Source organism: Euprymna scolopes, chromosome 22 (genome assembly GCF_053919585.1).
Source record: "Euprymna scolopes isolate OS-2025 chromosome 22, ASM5391958v1, whole genome shotgun sequence".
Classification (NCBI taxonomy): domain Eukaryota; kingdom Metazoa; phylum Mollusca; class Cephalopoda; order Sepiida; family Sepiolidae; genus Euprymna; species Euprymna scolopes.
The window spans coordinates 119,462,727-119,479,808 of record NC_136503.1 but is presented as its reverse complement, the minus strand read 5'-3'; the positions used below and the strand labels follow the sequence as shown (position 1 = coordinate 119,479,808).

At 38.0% G+C, this 17,082-nt stretch overlaps 1 protein-coding gene across 3 annotated transcripts in view; it reads right to left on the bottom strand.

The window, feature by feature from the left end:
- Window positions 1-17,082, bottom strand: part of LOC145243685 (uncharacterized) — a 627,487-nt gene that overhangs the window by 34,357 nt on the left and 576,048 nt on the right. For 2 of the 3 annotated variants that reach the window (XM_080106742.1, XM_080106741.1), the window contains one exon: window positions 13,257-13,308. The exons of the other annotated variant lie outside the window; for it this stretch is intronic. In XM_080106742.1, coding sequence (XP_079962868.1) covers window positions 13,257-13,308 — 52 coding nt within the window. The remainder of the gene's footprint in view (window positions 1-13,256; window positions 13,309-17,082) is intronic. 3 annotated transcript variants of the gene reach the window in all.

Sequence of the window (17,082 nt, the reverse complement as noted above, 5' to 3'; positions counted from 1 at the left end):
TGCCCCAAAAAATACGGCCGCTAACTCTTCTGCATAAAGTATACACGCGGCCGTTTATTTTGGGTCAACTTGTATTTAAAACCCTCTGAGTCATGTCACGTGATCTTGACGTCAGCAACATTTAATGGCCGTCTTAATTTACAATTTAAAAATGTTGTTATCAGTAAAAAAATATAATTAAAGCTATGGCAACGTTACCAAAGTTATTACCACATTCAAAATAGTTAGCCTCGATACTTAAACGAAAAATAATAAGCCAAACATTTGAAGTAAAAAAATATACGGTTACAAAAAATATTAACGAACGAAGTTTTTAAAAATAAAAACAGCCAGACGCCATTTTCCAGTCTTTAGAGTAAGGCAGACGAAGTGAGAGAGAGAGAGAGAGAGAGAGGAGAGAGAGAGAGAGAGAGAGATTCGACAGGAGGGAGGGTCAACAACACATGCGTCAGATGACGTCATGACGTCGTGACCTGATTTACTTTAAATAGCTGATAAACCGAACAAACTTTATATACGCCGCTTTAGCGTAGATCGTTAAGGGTTGGTTCATTATCTAAACGTTTTGGGTTCGAGTCGTGGTGTGAGATGTCTTTTTTTTTCGATTTTTTACATTTAAATATTGAACCCTGTATTATTTAAGCCATTTTTCACGTAACCTTCGTTCGTTTTTCTGTTTTAATTTGTGTTTTACCCCCCCCCCCCGCTTAATTAAAACGTTGTTTTCTTTTCTTACTTCGCTTATAACAATGCTTACATCGTCATCGTCGTCGTCGTAACGCTAGACGACTTTCAAACATCTTTCACTTCTGGCTGGCCGATTTTATTTTCAAACTTCGCCTCAGGGGTTCGGCTTCGATCCTACCCCCCTCCCGGCTTTTTTTTATTCAACACCAGACACCCCTACAAACACCCGGGCAACGCCGGGTACCCCTCGCTAGTCACTAATAAAATCACACACGCACACACACATATATATATAATCATATATGTAGGGGTGTATTGTACTAATATATATATACATATATATATTATTACATTATATATTATTACAATATATATATATATATATATATATATATATATATATATTACAAAGCAATATAGCATAATTAAAAAAGGACCTTAAAGAATTCGAACGGAAATTTAGACTAATAGAAACACTAGATAACAAAGGGGACAAAGATGATTCTTTAGTAAAAAACAAATCAACATATTTCCCTAATAAACAGAACAACACAAAAGAACTAAACAGCTACTTCGAAAATCTCTGGAACCTTAAACTCCAAAAAAACACAAAACCACAAGCAACCTCACACATAAGCAAAAATAAGCACTCGAAAAGATCCGTAATAATAATGACATAATAATAAAAGAAGCAGACAAAGGCAGTAGTAATCATGGACAAAACGTATTATGAAACAAAAATTACAGAATTACTGGATGACAAACACTACTATAAACCCTACTTAAGGAGTAGATAGGTCCTGCCTATTGCCCGGCTTCCATACTCCTTCTTTGCCTATTAGTCAGGCGCAGAGATACTATCACAGTGACTCGACAGAAACACCCATTGGTAGATCTTGTTTCTTGTCTAGGGCAATGAACGCCGTTTCCCCCACTCCCGACACACCCCACCCCTAAAGCTGGGCACTTGAGAATGCTTGAGTAGCACATATGCCTGAGCAATTAGATTGGGTTGACCTTCCTCTGATGGGTTGAGGGTACCGGATTGACAGTTACTGGCTGCTGTTTCCGACTGGTAGTACAGGAGCCCTAACTCTTTGGTAGCGCTTAGAGCGGCTGCTCCATCAACAGTTGAATAATATCGGGATGTTTGCAGTGCCATGGCGCGCATGGAAAGGGACCCTGCACTCATCCCCGGTGGGCTTTCCTGAGGCCACAGTCCTAGTTGATGGAGGGTCAGCTGATGGTCTACTTGTGATGCATGTGTGATATTCTGCATAACCTCCTGTTCGGCTTCCCCTAACCCAACTGAAACTCGTTAAAAAACATGATGACAGTACAATCTAAAAATAAGCTTAAACCAGGCTTAGGGTCAAACAAATCCAACTTGCCTCCTCCCTTGAGGCTTGCATTCACAAATATCCGTGAGCTTAGAACTAATTTAGCTGATGTTGAAGCATTTCTCCTAACAAATACCCCGGATATCTTAGCACTAAGTGAGACTAACCTACACTCCTCCATCCCCTCTAACTACTTTAACATGCCTGGATATCTCCCACTCCGCCGTAAGGACTCTGACAGACATATGCACGGACTTGGAGTTTACATGCGTAATACCCTTCCCTTGACTAGAGAAACAAACCTAGAAACGGATGATCAAGCCTTTATGTGCTTTAGACTAATCATGCAACACAACATTAGCTACTTTTACTTTCTCTACCACTCTACCTCGACCCAAGGCTGCACCATAATAAACAAAGTATCTGACAGCATAGACACAGCACTGTCCTTCGACACTAGCGCCCAAGTACATTTATTTGGTGACTTTAATGTCCATCACAAAAACTGGCTTGGATTCTCTACTTATACAGATGCAGCAGGCAGCGCAACTCATAGCTTCTCTGTATCTCACTCCCTATCGCAAATTGCTCCTTTTCCAACCCGCTTCCCTGATCAGGAAGAACAACACGCATCACTATTAGATCTGTTTTTGACCACAGTTCCTGATGATTGTGTAACGAAAGCCGACAGCCCACTTGGGAACGCTGATCATGCGGTAATAATGGTTGAAATCGCCCTAAACTCTAGACCCAAAACTGAAGAGCCAGTGCTCAAAACAACGAGATATTATAAAAAGGCTGACTGGGAAGCTATCAGAGATCTTATCAGAGACGCCCCATGGGGAAATATTTTTTCTCTTCCTGCTGAACAGTGTGCAACTGAGACCACTGAATGGTTCAAAACTGCAATCGAAGCGCATGTTCCCATGCGGAAATTCTATAGCAAGCCCCACTCTCCCCAATGGTTTACTTCGACTTGCGCAACTGCCATTGCTCAAAGGCAGCATGCATTCCGCAGGTTTAACCGACATAAGTCCAGTTCAAACAGACAAAAGTACATAGAAGCTAGAAGTAACGTTAAGAAAGAAATAGCGACAGCTAAGAGGGAATTTACGGAAACCACTAAAAAACGCATCGAAGCACAAAAACTAGGAACTCGTGACTTCTGGAAAATCTACAACAGTGTAGTAAACAATGGGCAATCAACAATACCCCCACTAACCAACAATCACGAGGTTCTTTGCTCAGCAACCGAGAAGGCTAACATGCTTGCCAGTCGGTTTGCCTCCAACTCTACACTGGACCCTCTAAACCACCTCCTACCTGACTTTCCTATGCGGACAGACGCCACGCTAGACGATCGGGAAATCACCCCTGCTCAGGTGCATGCTATCATAAAAAACCTTGACACTTCCAAAGCATGTGGACCCGACCTCATCCCAGCTGTGCTATTAAAAAAGTGCTCAGCCGAAGTAGCTCCAGTTCTCTCCAAACTCTACAACAAATGCCTTAATGAATCTTGCTTTCCGAGCTGTTGGAAAACTGTTTCTGTGGTACCAGTATTCAAGAATTCTGGCGAAAGAACTGACCCATTAAATTATCGTCCTATTAGTCTCCTCCCACTTTTTGCCAAAATATTTGAGACCTTAATTAACCATGCTCTAGTCCAGCACCTTACAGATGGTAAACTTCTGACCGACCATCAATATGGATTTAGACAAGCCCGTTCCACGGCAGACATCCTCACTGTAATCTCTGAACGCATATACCATTCACTGGACAAAGCGGGAGAGGGAAGAGCGGTAGCTCTAGATATATCTAAGGCTTTTGACAGGGTATGGCATGAGGGTCTCCTCAGGAAGATTAGATCTTACGGTATCACTGGTAGAATACTTAACATAATTAAATCCTTCTTAGATAAGAGAAAAATCCAGGTTGTCTTCGAGGGTCGTACGTCTAAACAATATAATATAAATGCGGGAGTGCCCCAGGGATCTTTCCTTGGTCCTCTGCTGTTCCTGATATTCATAAATGACCTCCCCGACAAAATTGCCTCTGAGATGGATATATATGCTGATGACACCACACTCTATAGCAGGCACGACAGGAAAACAAATGAACATATATCTAGAGTAATGGCAGAAACACTAGAGGATGACCTCAAATCAGTAGTGGAATGGGGACAAAAATGGATGGTAACGTTCAATGCCACCAAGACAAAACTGGTTTCATTCAATAATTACAAGAAACCTTCTCTACCACCTATAGCAATGGCCAACAACTCTTTAGCTGAGAGTACGTCTTTCAAGCTCCTTGGCCTAACGTTCACAGGAAACATGAGCTGGAACAATTACAACGAGGGCATTGCCAGGGCCGCTGCGAGGAAGGTGGGCTCTCTCTACCGTGCTAGAAAACTTCTAACACCCGAAAGTATTCAGTACCTCTATAAGGCCACTATTCGCCCATGTATGGAGTATTGCTGTCATATTTGGGCCGGTGCATCGGCTACTAGTCTCTCGCTCCTTGACAGGGTTCAAAAGAGAGTCGCAAATCTGATAGGCCCTAAACTGGCATCAAAACTTCAGCCTCTGTCCCATCGTCGAAACGTATCATCCCTCTGCCTGTTCTACAAGTATTATAATGGTGAATGCTCTGAAGAACTGCAAGCACTTGTGCCCCCACGACGTGAACACCCTCGACAGACCCGACAAGCTGCAAAATCCCACCCCCACACTGTAGAGATCCCTAGATGTAAAAGATCTTTCTACTCCAGTAGTTTCTTCCCCAGAACTGCTAGACTTTGGAATTCCATTCCAGGTCACTGCTTCCCCAACTGTACTGATATGCATAAGTTCAAGTGCAACGTGAACCAACATCTCGCTGCCCTAATCCCTACATAGTACCCCAGTAGATGTTTCCCCTGATAGTAGCCCCCTACATTAAAGTGGCAATGTGCCTTGTTTGGGGTGAAAATGTAATAAAAAAAAACCATTAGTACCAACATAGATAACACCACCATCTCAAAAATCACAAAACTTTGTACAACACACAAGAAAATATTAAAAAAGAAAGAAAAGGACTTCCTCACAAATTTCATTACAAAGACCAACAACTTCTACGGACTGCCTAAAATACACAAATCTGGCACAATAAAACTTGCCATCGATACACAAAACTCAGAATATATTAGCGCTCCAAACCCTAGTGACCTTACATTTAGACCCATTGTAGCAGGACCAGCCTGTCCGATAAGCAGACTTAGCAACTTAATAGACATCTTATTACAACCTTTCACAGATCAAGTTAAGAGCTACATAAGGGACGACATCCATTTTCTTACTACCTTACCACATACAGTAGAAAACGGGACACTATTAGTTACATTTGACGTTAGCAGTTTATATAGTAATATACCCCATGAATTAGGAAAAGAAGGAATAATATTTTGGATCAACAGACACGCACAAACACTACATCCCAGATTCACAAAGCAATTCATTATCGATAGTATAGACATAATTCTAAATAATAATTCCTTCGAATTCAACAATACCAACTACATCCAAACACTAGGTACAGCAATGGGAACGAAAATGGCACCGACTTACGCAACCCTTACATTAGCCTACCTAGAAGAAACCTTATATAAAAAAAATAGAACAAAAATTTGGCCACAGCACTAAAATACTGTTTGTAGAATCATGGAAAAGGTACTTAGATGACTGCTTCATCCTATGGAAACCCACATCGGGGGACATCACAGACTTACACACCATACTCCAGAACCTACACCCAAAAATTAAATCCACCATAGAACAAAGCTCTACAGAATTACCTTTCCTAGACATACTGATAAAGATTAAAAACAAGAAAATTATCACAGACATTTACCGCAAACCTACAGACACCCAACAATACCTACACTTCAAAAGTCACCACCTTAAAAGCTGCATAAAATCAATTCCCTACACCCTAGCACGTAGAATCTGCACCATAATCACGGACAATAACCTTCGGAAAATCCGACTCAAGTAACTACGAATAAATTTAAGAAAAAGAAAATACCCATTACAACTTATAGACAAAGGGATCCAACTTGCGACAAATATACCAGTAGAAGATTTGAGAACCCCTAAAGAACGAAACAAAGAACAAATCCTAACATACGTCTCCACACAAAACACAAACTACCAAGAGCTTTTCACAGAGATAACGAAAAACCTCGTCCTACTTAACCAAAACAGCAAACTAAACAACTTCCTTAAAACAACAAAAATAATAAAAAGCAAACGCCAACCCAAAAACCTAAAACGCATTCTTACCTCATCCAAACTCAATCAAGACGCAACAAAAGGAGTCACAAAATGCAACAAACAACGATGTGGAGTCTGCAACATAATATTAGAGGGAAACACATACACATTTACGAACCCCATACAAACATTCAAAATTAAAAAAACCCTCAAAAAACGTGATCTATGTAATAAAATGTCCAGCATGCGATAAATCCTACATAGGCGCTACAAAAAACCTTAGTATTAGAGTAGCCCTACACCGATCCAACATCAAAATCGCGGAAAATAGACACGTACATGTATCACAACATATACACACATGTAGTGGAGGCAGATTCGAGATAATGCCCATCTTCCAAACTGACAACTACTTCTACTTGCTAACACAAGAAAAAAATTTCATAGCAAAGTTTAACCCCGCCTTAAACATCTCTCAATAATTATACACATAAATAGGCAAAACACAAAATACACTTACACGCATGAATGCTTGGGTAGGTGTGCACCCTCACACACGAAACAACAAAAAAAGCACAATAAGGCACACACACACTTTCGCAGGTGCGCGCGCTCATACCCAGTACAGTACCATTTCTCTTAACTAAACAAACAACTAGAAATTATACGTATGTATGTGTATGTGTGCGCGTGTGTGCGTGTGTATATGTGTGTGTGCGTGATTGTGCACATATGATTTTGTATGCGTGTGTGTATATGTATATATCATCTGTTATCTATGCTACATCTTGTTTGTATGTATACGTGCACTTATGTTTGGGTGACCGAATCCATGTATGCATATGTGCTTGGATTAGAAAGGAAACTTCAACCAATATATACATAAGGTGGGATGTATGAATATGTATGTGTATGTGTGATTGTGAGTGCATGTGCCCATATATATATATATGGGTGGATGAGTGTATACACATCCGTATGTATGTGTGTGTATATATATATATATATACATATGTATGCACATGTATGAGTGGGTAAATGTGTTCGTGTGGATATGGATATACGCGTATGTGTGAGCCCCTGCATATGTCTGTGTGTGTGCATGTGTGTGTGTATGTGTATATGCCTACATAGTATGTGGATGTTTGTGAGTGTATGTGCACATACATATATGTGTGTACATATATGTGTGTATGTGCGTGTATGTGTGTGTATATATATCTTCTACCTATTCTCCATCTTACTTGTGTGTGTGTGGGTGCGTGTACGTATGTCTGAATGATTAAGCGCATATATACATGCGTGTTTTGGTTGGGGGGGAAGTATATATATATATGTAAAATAAAAAAATAAAAATAATTGTTAGCGGTGGATGTATGCGAGTACGTGTGTGAGTGTGTAGGTGGGTATGTATATATGTATATATGTATGCTCCTACATATATTTCTATGTATGTACGTGTGTGTATGTGTGTGTGCCTGCGTACGTGTGCGTGTGCATGTGTACATGTACATGAATGTATATGTATGCGTGTGTGATTGTGTGTGAGTGTATGCTATACATGGGGAAAGAAAGTCTTTAAAAAGAACCCTAAAAAACCCATAAAAACCTTCACCATATGGACTAAAAAACACTCTTTGAAAATAACTTTGACCAGACACTGTGAACACTTACAGTTGGAGTCAGAATGTCTGAACACACGCATCACTCTGAAAAACATATTTAATATCAGCGGAGGTAACTCTACAAACTCCTATTTTAAAGAAAAACTTTTTACGAAAACATCTGAAGAGAGCACACCCTAAACTCGATACGCGTTATAAAATATTTTAAAATAAAAATATGATGAAAACCTTAAAAAAAACCACAATTGTTGATGGCTACACCCTTAAATATATATATATATATATATATATATATATATATATATATATATATACATATATATATATATACATATATATACATATATATATAATCATATATAGACGTAGTATCATAAATATATATATTTTTGTGTATAACATATAAACAAATAAAATTATATTCATTTATTGCTTACTCTAATTAATTATATTCATCTATCACTCTTTTATACTTTAATTAGTTTAAATATTGAGGTGTTTCTATTATTCAAATTCCGTCTATTTTCAATTAAAGTTAGAATATTATAATTATTGCGAAAGATCATACTATAGAAAAAAAAATATAACCTGATATCGTAGGTAAAAGTGGGACAAGTTCGGTCTATTAACTAAAAAAAAAAAAATAAATATATTCATTTTTCATGGAGAATAAGAAAGAAGACATTACAGTATTACGTTTTATAATCTCTTCCGGCTATTATCTTCATTAATATCAATTATCTTTATATTATTGTTCAGAAAGTTTTCTAGTAAAACCTGTTGTAAAAGAAAAAACTCAAAACAAACCTGAAAGATGAATCATGACGACGACCACAGCAAAATCGAAGAGTTGAGCGCAATAGAAGGAAACAAAACGAACAAGTACTATCCTTTTATTAGTATGAAGTTGTTCACGATCAGAGTCACCTTTCCTGCCTTAACGAATTCACGCTTTGTAAGTTGAACCGTCTTTACTCGATTAATAAAGATTGAAGAGAATATCCCATTCCGAAGTAATCCTTTTTCGCATGTATATCCCGATCAGGGAAGTGACGTCGTTAGATTTTTGCAGTTCTTGCAGAGAAGTGTTGACGTCGTCCTACATACAGCGCCTGGTATTCCAAAATAGTCGAAGCTTAACTTTGTGTTGGTGATCTAACAAAAACTGGTGTTTTTGCTGTATATTCTGTTTTAAGTACAACATCGAAATCAAACATTTTCTTCCCTTTCTTGCTAAAGAGTGGTTGCTAGCCTTTTTCTGCGCTTTCGTTGATTCAATGGTAGTTGGTGAACTGAGCTCTAATCTAAAACCGAACTCTAATCTAAAACCGAGCTTTAATCTAAAACCGAGCTCTAATCTAAAATCCTCTAATTTAGAATAAAAGTTCGTCTAGCTACAACCATTGTCAATAATTTCACTTTCTGCATTTGTATACCTTAAAGTTTCTTTCTCAAAACTACTCCTATGTGGAAGGCAATACCACAGAACTGCTTAGTATCCGACTAGAGCAGTCATGTGAAATTACATTCTGCTTGGTTTTAGCCAACGTTATATGTCATAGTAGTGTTGTTTCTTTATTTCACCTGAAAACTCATTAGCCATTATCCTCGAGTGACATTGACCTTTAGCTCGACTCCGTTGATAAGCGGCCACTGATTAATAACAGCTTTATGTTGGGGAGATGTTACCAGATCCTCTTCTAAGTGCGGTATGAACAAACCATTGTAGATCCGCGTTGTATTCCCACGTACTGTATCCACAGTTGTCATTGTTATTTATACGATAATCCGATCAATGAGCTTCTTTTAACTTTTTTACTTTAATTCAACAAAGCCAGGCAAATAGCCACAACGACATCATTTAATATTTGTCTGGCAATGAGTTTCAACTCTCAGAAGAAAATAATCATGACAATCTTATCGAAAGCTTTGTTTATCTCAAAAACTACGCCCTAGATGCGCTAGCTATGTTTAGTATATGCGTTCAGATATTATTTATCTGCCTAATTTTCTACTTTGCTTCTACTCCCATACCTCTGCTATAATCTTCATAATAATAAAAGTAAGCATCACTTCAGTAACGAATTCTTAATTTAATACAGGGAATCGTACGCATATACGATTTCTAAACGTAATATAGCGGAGAGCGGTAAGGAAAAATGGCTTTCTAACTTCAAGAAATAACAATGAAAAATGGATAAAAGTCGAACAAAAAAGGGACATGAAATGTGAAAATGAAGAACAAGATAAAGAGGAAGAGAGACTAAGACAAAATAAGTAGAAGAGAGATGAAAAATATGGCATGAAATAAAATTAATGACAAGAACTGGATTTCAAAATAACAACGTAATGACTCTTCATACATTCTTACAAAAAATGCCTTTAACGACTAAATCTATTCTCAGTTGAGTAATGAAGAATAAACGGGAATGTAAATCAACCTTTTCAGGAATTTTCTTACCCCAGCGCCAAATCTTCGTCTCCGAATTTACATCGCCGCTTTCAACTCGACAAAAACAGGCAGCGTTGTCTGTCCGTGTTTCTGGTAATAACGTGTCAGAGAAGAGCATGGCATTACCATGTTCAGATCTAAAATGATCTTGAACATTCATATCGATGACAAAAGCTTCCTCCTGTCTCGTTGAGTGGCTTGTTGTACTATGCTTTTTTTTTAGTTAAACTTTTATTTGCTTGTGATAGGGAAGAAATAAGGCAAAAAAATGAAGAAAAAAAAATGAAAACCAAGAATACGAAGACAGATGAAGAAAAGATATATAAAAAAAGAAAAATGAGATGAAATATAAGAAAAAAATAAAGGAAGGATGATGAATGAAAACGGGAATATAGAATGAAAAGAAGTGGAATGATAATTTAGTAAAAGATTGCGTAAAATGTGAAAGAAGAATTCGAGAAAAGATAAATAATAAAGTAAAATGGTTGAAAACACCAACGAAACAAACAAAAATCATGAATGAAAATCACGGCATTAAAATGATAGTATAATAAATATTAAATGAAGAAGCAGTTAAGAACAATCGAAAGCAAAAGTAGAAACTTGACAATAAAAGCGAGAATATATATATATATATATATATATATATATATATATATATATATATATATATATATATACAGGGTGAACAGAAAGTCCTTGGACCATTTTTAGTTTTAAAATTATATATTGTTAAAATCACTTTTTCTCTTTTCGAATAAAGTAAGTATTTAGTCTACCTATTGATCTAATTATTTTCAACAAAAATGTTAAAATAATTTTGTTTAAACTTTCAGAAAAATGAGCAAACAAGAGGCCATAATTCAGCTTCATTGCGCGGGAAGGACAAACTCAGAGATTATTAAGCTCTTGAAAGTAGCTAAATCCACCGTATACCATGTTGTGAACAGATTTAAGTAACTTGGTCCATCTGAAGACCGTCCTAGGAGGGGAAGACCTCGCACTGCTCGAACAAAGAAGGTGATTAAATCTGTCCGAGAGAGAGTAAGAAGGAACCCGAAGAGATCTGCAAGACAAATGGCTAAAGACATGAATGTGAGCGTGACCTCGATGAGAACCATCGTAAAAACGATTTCCAGTTGTCCCGCTACAAGTTGAGACAGAGACAGTACCTCACACCTGCCCAAAAGCACAAGAGACTTGAAAGAGCAAAGCTTCTTCTTGGAGAACTGAAGGCTGGCACGGCAGAGCGAGAGATTGTTTTTTCTGATAAAAACCTCTTCACAATTGAAGCGACTGTTAACAATCAGAACGATAGAGCTTACGCAAAATCTTCAGCAGACATTGATGCCTCCGTGAGAATAGTTTTCCGCCGACAAAAGCCATCTTCCCTCATGGTGTGGGCTGCAGTCTCCAAATCTTGGAAGTCGCCTCTGATTCTCGTGGATCAGGGGGTTAAGATCAACACAGATCGCTACATTAACGATATTTTGGTTCCAGCATTTGAAGAGATGAAGAAACACTTCAAAGATCAGCCTTTCACCTTCCAACAAGATGGAGCACCATCCCACACCTCCAGAAAAAACTCAGGACTGGTGCCAACGTCATTTTCCAAGATTCTGGAGTAAGGAGATGTGGCCTCCTGCATCGCCTGATTTGAATCCCATGGATTTTTCGGTGTGGTCTCTGTTGGAGGCAAAGGTCCGTTCTATTGCTCATCCAAGTGTTGATGCTTTGAAGACATCTCTTCTGAGTGAATGGGCTAAAATACCCCAGGAAACGCTGCATGCCTCGGTTGGTTACTTCAGACAGAGAATTGAACGTCTAATCGAAAGGAAGGGACATCACATTGAAAATAAATAATTTGGATTTATTCTTGGTTTCCTAACTTATAATTTTCATTCATGTTTAATTTATATTTTTGTAATTTTCTATTAATAAACAACTTTTGAATTGGTCCAAGGACTTTCTGTTCACCCTGTATATATATATATATATATATATATATATATATATATATATATATATATATATATATATATATATATATAGAGAGAGAGAGAGAGAGAGAGAGAGAGAGAGAGAAGATAACTTTACGAAACACGAAGTAAGCAATAATCAAAAAAGATGAACGATTGTTAACAAGGAAAACAGCTGTAAAAGCGAAAGTAAATAATAGCTACTGAACGCAAGAAAATTACGTTTCTACAAATCTATATCGTTTTCTCTATAGCGTATGTCTTTACACATGGTAAGATTTCTTTATCTATACATTTGCTTTCGTCACTTTCATTTTACAAAGCCAAAGTTTTTTTTAAAATAGACGAGAATTTCAAGTAAAAATATATAAAAAAAGTTAGTTGAATCGTTAGCTATGTCCAGGAGTTGTTGTCAATCTGATTAGGGTAAGGTTTATTATCTGTTAAGCCTGAAATTCACAACTAAATGTCGGCAAAATTGTTGTCCAACCAAAAAAAGTTCGTTGGCTAGGTTAAGTAAAAGTGACGCTAACAAATCCATAAATAATAATTCCTACGTTTAACGTGAAAATGAAATAGGTAAATATAAAGTGACTTTTCTTGTGTTTGGCAACATTTTTCTCTATTTAGTTTTGTTACGCATTTCATCTTGTTAACTATACTGCATAATATTAAAAATATACAAAAGTTGATGAAAAATAAAGGCAGAAGGATGATAAAAAATAAAACAAAAAAGATGAAATATAGAAAAACGAATATGGAAAAAATAGAAAAGAAAAAAGCAAAACATAGAAAACTTGAAACAATCGTCTACACTGTATGCAGTGAACTATTTATGAGGGGAGTGGTCGATATTGTAAAGCCATGGGGACATGTGATTTTTGATTGAGGTTACGCGGGAGAAGTCAAGACTAACTCACCCAAAGTGCCCATTCACTTGTGACGGATTGGCGAAAAAGAACCATCTTGATACTACAAGAAACGAGGAGACTATATAAGAATTGCAACAAGGATAATGAAAACGAGAAAAAGCACAAAAAGAGCAACATATACAAAATCAAACAAAAAATTGAGTTGGGAAAATAAAATGCGATGCTATTTATAGACTGGCATATTTAAAAATCTAAAATTGTCAAAATTGATAAAAAAGTTTACAAATAAAATTTCATAAATACTTAGATAAAAAAACGAGTCATGATTTTAGTCGATTTTAAAAAGTCGGAATCTTTTTCGGCATTAACTGAGGGGAGTCACATGAATTTCGGTTAGGCCACCCCTTACTCTCTTCGTTCGTGAAATTTTAACGATTAATGGAGTGTTTGCGCGTTGTCCTCGTAATAGGGAGAGTATACGTTGGTGGTTGATATTACTTGTAAATCTATCTGGTTGACTCCCCATTCTTTCTCTCTCTTTTCCCACATACAAAGTTTATTTTTCTCCCCTTCTAAATACTTTTTTTACGAAATAAACAAGTGTGGACGTGAGTTTATTAGCCTGGGTTCTCATCAACGATAATGGTGATGATGGCGACAACGACAGCAACAAGGAGAGCGGTGGCACGAAGTATAAAAAGGTTTACTCATGTGAAACTAACAAAGAATGAACCTATGAAAATAAGCTTGTCTATGAAATGACATGCAAGTTCATAAATTGTACATAAGCATCAATACTAAAATAATGTTTTAGACAGAAGATTGGAATCAAATCAACAAAAAACGTGCAACAAGCCATGCACATAGAAATGACATATGCTCCTATAAATATATGATATTTTGCCCAATCCTAGATATGACAGATATTATCCCCAGTCCTGTCTGGGTGTTATATAAACGCGGACAGAAATTGCTACGTTTTCTCTAATGAAAGAAAACAACAAATTAGCAATAGATTTATTAAATGTTTTTTTTTTAATAGTGGTTTACGCCACACAGATCATCTGCTGCTTAAGTAAGAGATAATTATCCAAACATATCAAGCTAGTATTCACCCCCGCACTATCTTAAACTGTTTGGTCGTCTGCATGCTGACCATAAATTCTAGCACCAACTAAACCGGAAAAGACGCTCTCCCACGAATCTGAAAACGCAAATAAAAACCAGTAATTGTCTATATTTTTGAGATGAGGTGTTTTCATTTATTGATATTGTCAGACTGACTTCCTCATCTTGGTTGTTATAGCCACAACGTTTCGGCCGTTTTGCCTTCCGGCCTTCATCAGGTGTTTTGTATCTAACTGGGGAACCGTTTGTTAGGAATCTCGAACCCAACCCTTTATTATTATTACGGGGGTACCGTGTTCGGACTCCAGCTAGGGATTGGGACGTAGTTGATTATTCTCTGTTTTTGAATGTTACTTTTCACTGCCTTCGTTCAGGATTGAACTCAGCACCTTTGGATAACTAGTAAACGTTGATACAACGTCGAGGACCACTCGGCCATATGTCACTAGGACAATTCTTAGTTGGTTTTTGTTAATGTTAAACCTATGTTGTTATTCAAGGTTTTCTCTCTCTCTATTAGAGGTGTCCAAATTGCATTCAGCTCTATGCTTGGTTTGCTCAGTAGGTTGTTATGTCCGAGCATGTGAGCTGTTTCTTTAAGTTTTCTCACTTTCCAGTGGGTTTCTCTGTTTATTATTTTTACTTCATCCCATAGGGGGCGATGGTCTCCCCTCTCCATCCAGAACATGGTTGGCTATACCCGATTTTTCCGTCTTCCCTTTAGTTACCGCTTTTTGGCGTTCTTCCACCCTTACTTTAAGGGGGCGGCATGTTTCACCCGTGTAAGCCTTTCTGCAACTGCATGGGATGGAGTATATGCAGTTCTTGGTCATGTTCACCTCAATGCGGGGCTTTACTCGTACCAGGTGTCGTCTGAGTGTTGACTCGCTCTTGAATACCGTCCTGATGTTGTAGGGGCACATATTTTCTGAATCTTTTCGGAGATGACTCGTATGTATGGTAGGCAGACCGTTGGTGATTTTTGGTTTTTTTTTCTCCTCTCTTATACTATTAACACGTCTGGTGGATAGTATGCTATCGGGATAGTTGTTACGACAGAGGGTATTCTTCAATCTGACCATTTCTTGGTGGTATGTAATGGTGTCGCTACTTATTGTCTCTGCTCGATGTTGTAGGCAGCGTGAGATTCCATGTTTAATACTATATGGGTGATGGAGGTTGAAGTTAAGGTATTGCCCGGTGAAGGTAGGTTTGCGATATACGGATGTCTTAAACCCATGCTCTGTGCGTGATATGAGTATATCAAGGAAGGCCAGTTGGTTATCTTTTTCTTTCTCCATTGTGAACTGTATCGATGGTTTTATTGAGTTCACATGGTCTAGGAGAGCCTAGATGTCTTCCTGGTGGGGCCAGAGTATGAAGGTGTCATCAACGTATCTTAGCCACATGGTTGGCTTTAAAAGAGCTGAACCTAAGGCCATGTCTTCGAAGTATTCCATGTATATGTTCGCCATCACTGGTTATAATGGCGAGCCCATAGCTAGCCCTTCCTCTTGTCGATATTGGTCAGTACCCATTCTGAAGTAGGTTGTTTCTATGCAGAATGTCAGCATTTCCATTAAGTTTGGCAATGGTACACATGTGCGCTCTTCTATGGAGAGGTCACCAGCTAGTTTTTCTTGAATTACTGCTAGTACCTCACTAGTTGGGACTTTAGTGAACAGGCTAGCCACATCTAGGCTTACCCTTTGGTTTGTACTGATGAGTGTTCCCTTGATCAATTCCGTGAAATGGGCAGAATTCTTTACATGTGCTGCTGACTTGCCTGCTAATTGGTATATTATATCCACAAGGTTGCATGCAGTGGGTTGCATGCTGAACCTCGGCAGCTCACTATGAGTCTAAGTGGAATACCGTCTTTGTGTATCTTGGGGAGACCGTACATATGTGGTAGCTTACTGTAATGCTGGACCAGCTGTCTATATCTCATCGGAGCGATGTGTTCCTTGTTTTTGGTAAGGATTTGTAACAGCTTTCTTTCGGTTTTCAAAGTTGAGTCCTTCTTTATTTTACCGTAGCTACCATCTGCGATTAGGTCTGCCATTTTTTCAGAGTACTCCGACATGCCCATCATCACAGTAGCATTGCCTTTGTCTGCTGGCAGAATTATTATACTGCTGTCACTCTGTAGGGTTCTTATAGCCAGCCTATCTTCCCGAGAGATGTTTGATTTAGGAGGCTTGGCTTTCTCAAGTACTTGTCTCACTTTCCATCTTATTTCATCACCTTGAGTTGATGGGATTCTCAAGGCTATATCTTCCATGTGTGTCATGATATCTAAGAATGGAACGCGTTTGGTTGTTGTTGCGAAGTTAAGACCTTTATTTAGTACTACTTTCTCTGAGTAACTCAATTGGCGGCTGCTGAGGTTGATGACCGCTTTCACAGGTGATCGGTGTTTTGATGTTACATTCCTCTTGTCTTTGAGCTTTGTGAGCTTCTAGATTTGGCGTTCTTTGACCTTCTTATATTCTGGTTTGTACGATTTATCCAGATCTGATTGGATTCTCACCCTGTCTTCCTCTTGAGTTACCTTGATAATAATAATAAAGGGTTGGGTTCGAGACTCGTAACAAACATTCGACACAAAGCACCTGATGAAGGCCGGAGGGCAAAACGGCCGAAATGTTGTGACTATAACAACCAAGATGAGGACGTTAGTCCGACAATCTCAATAAAAGCAAATAAAGTTTCTTTGAATTTTTCTACCAAAGCCCTCTTTGCG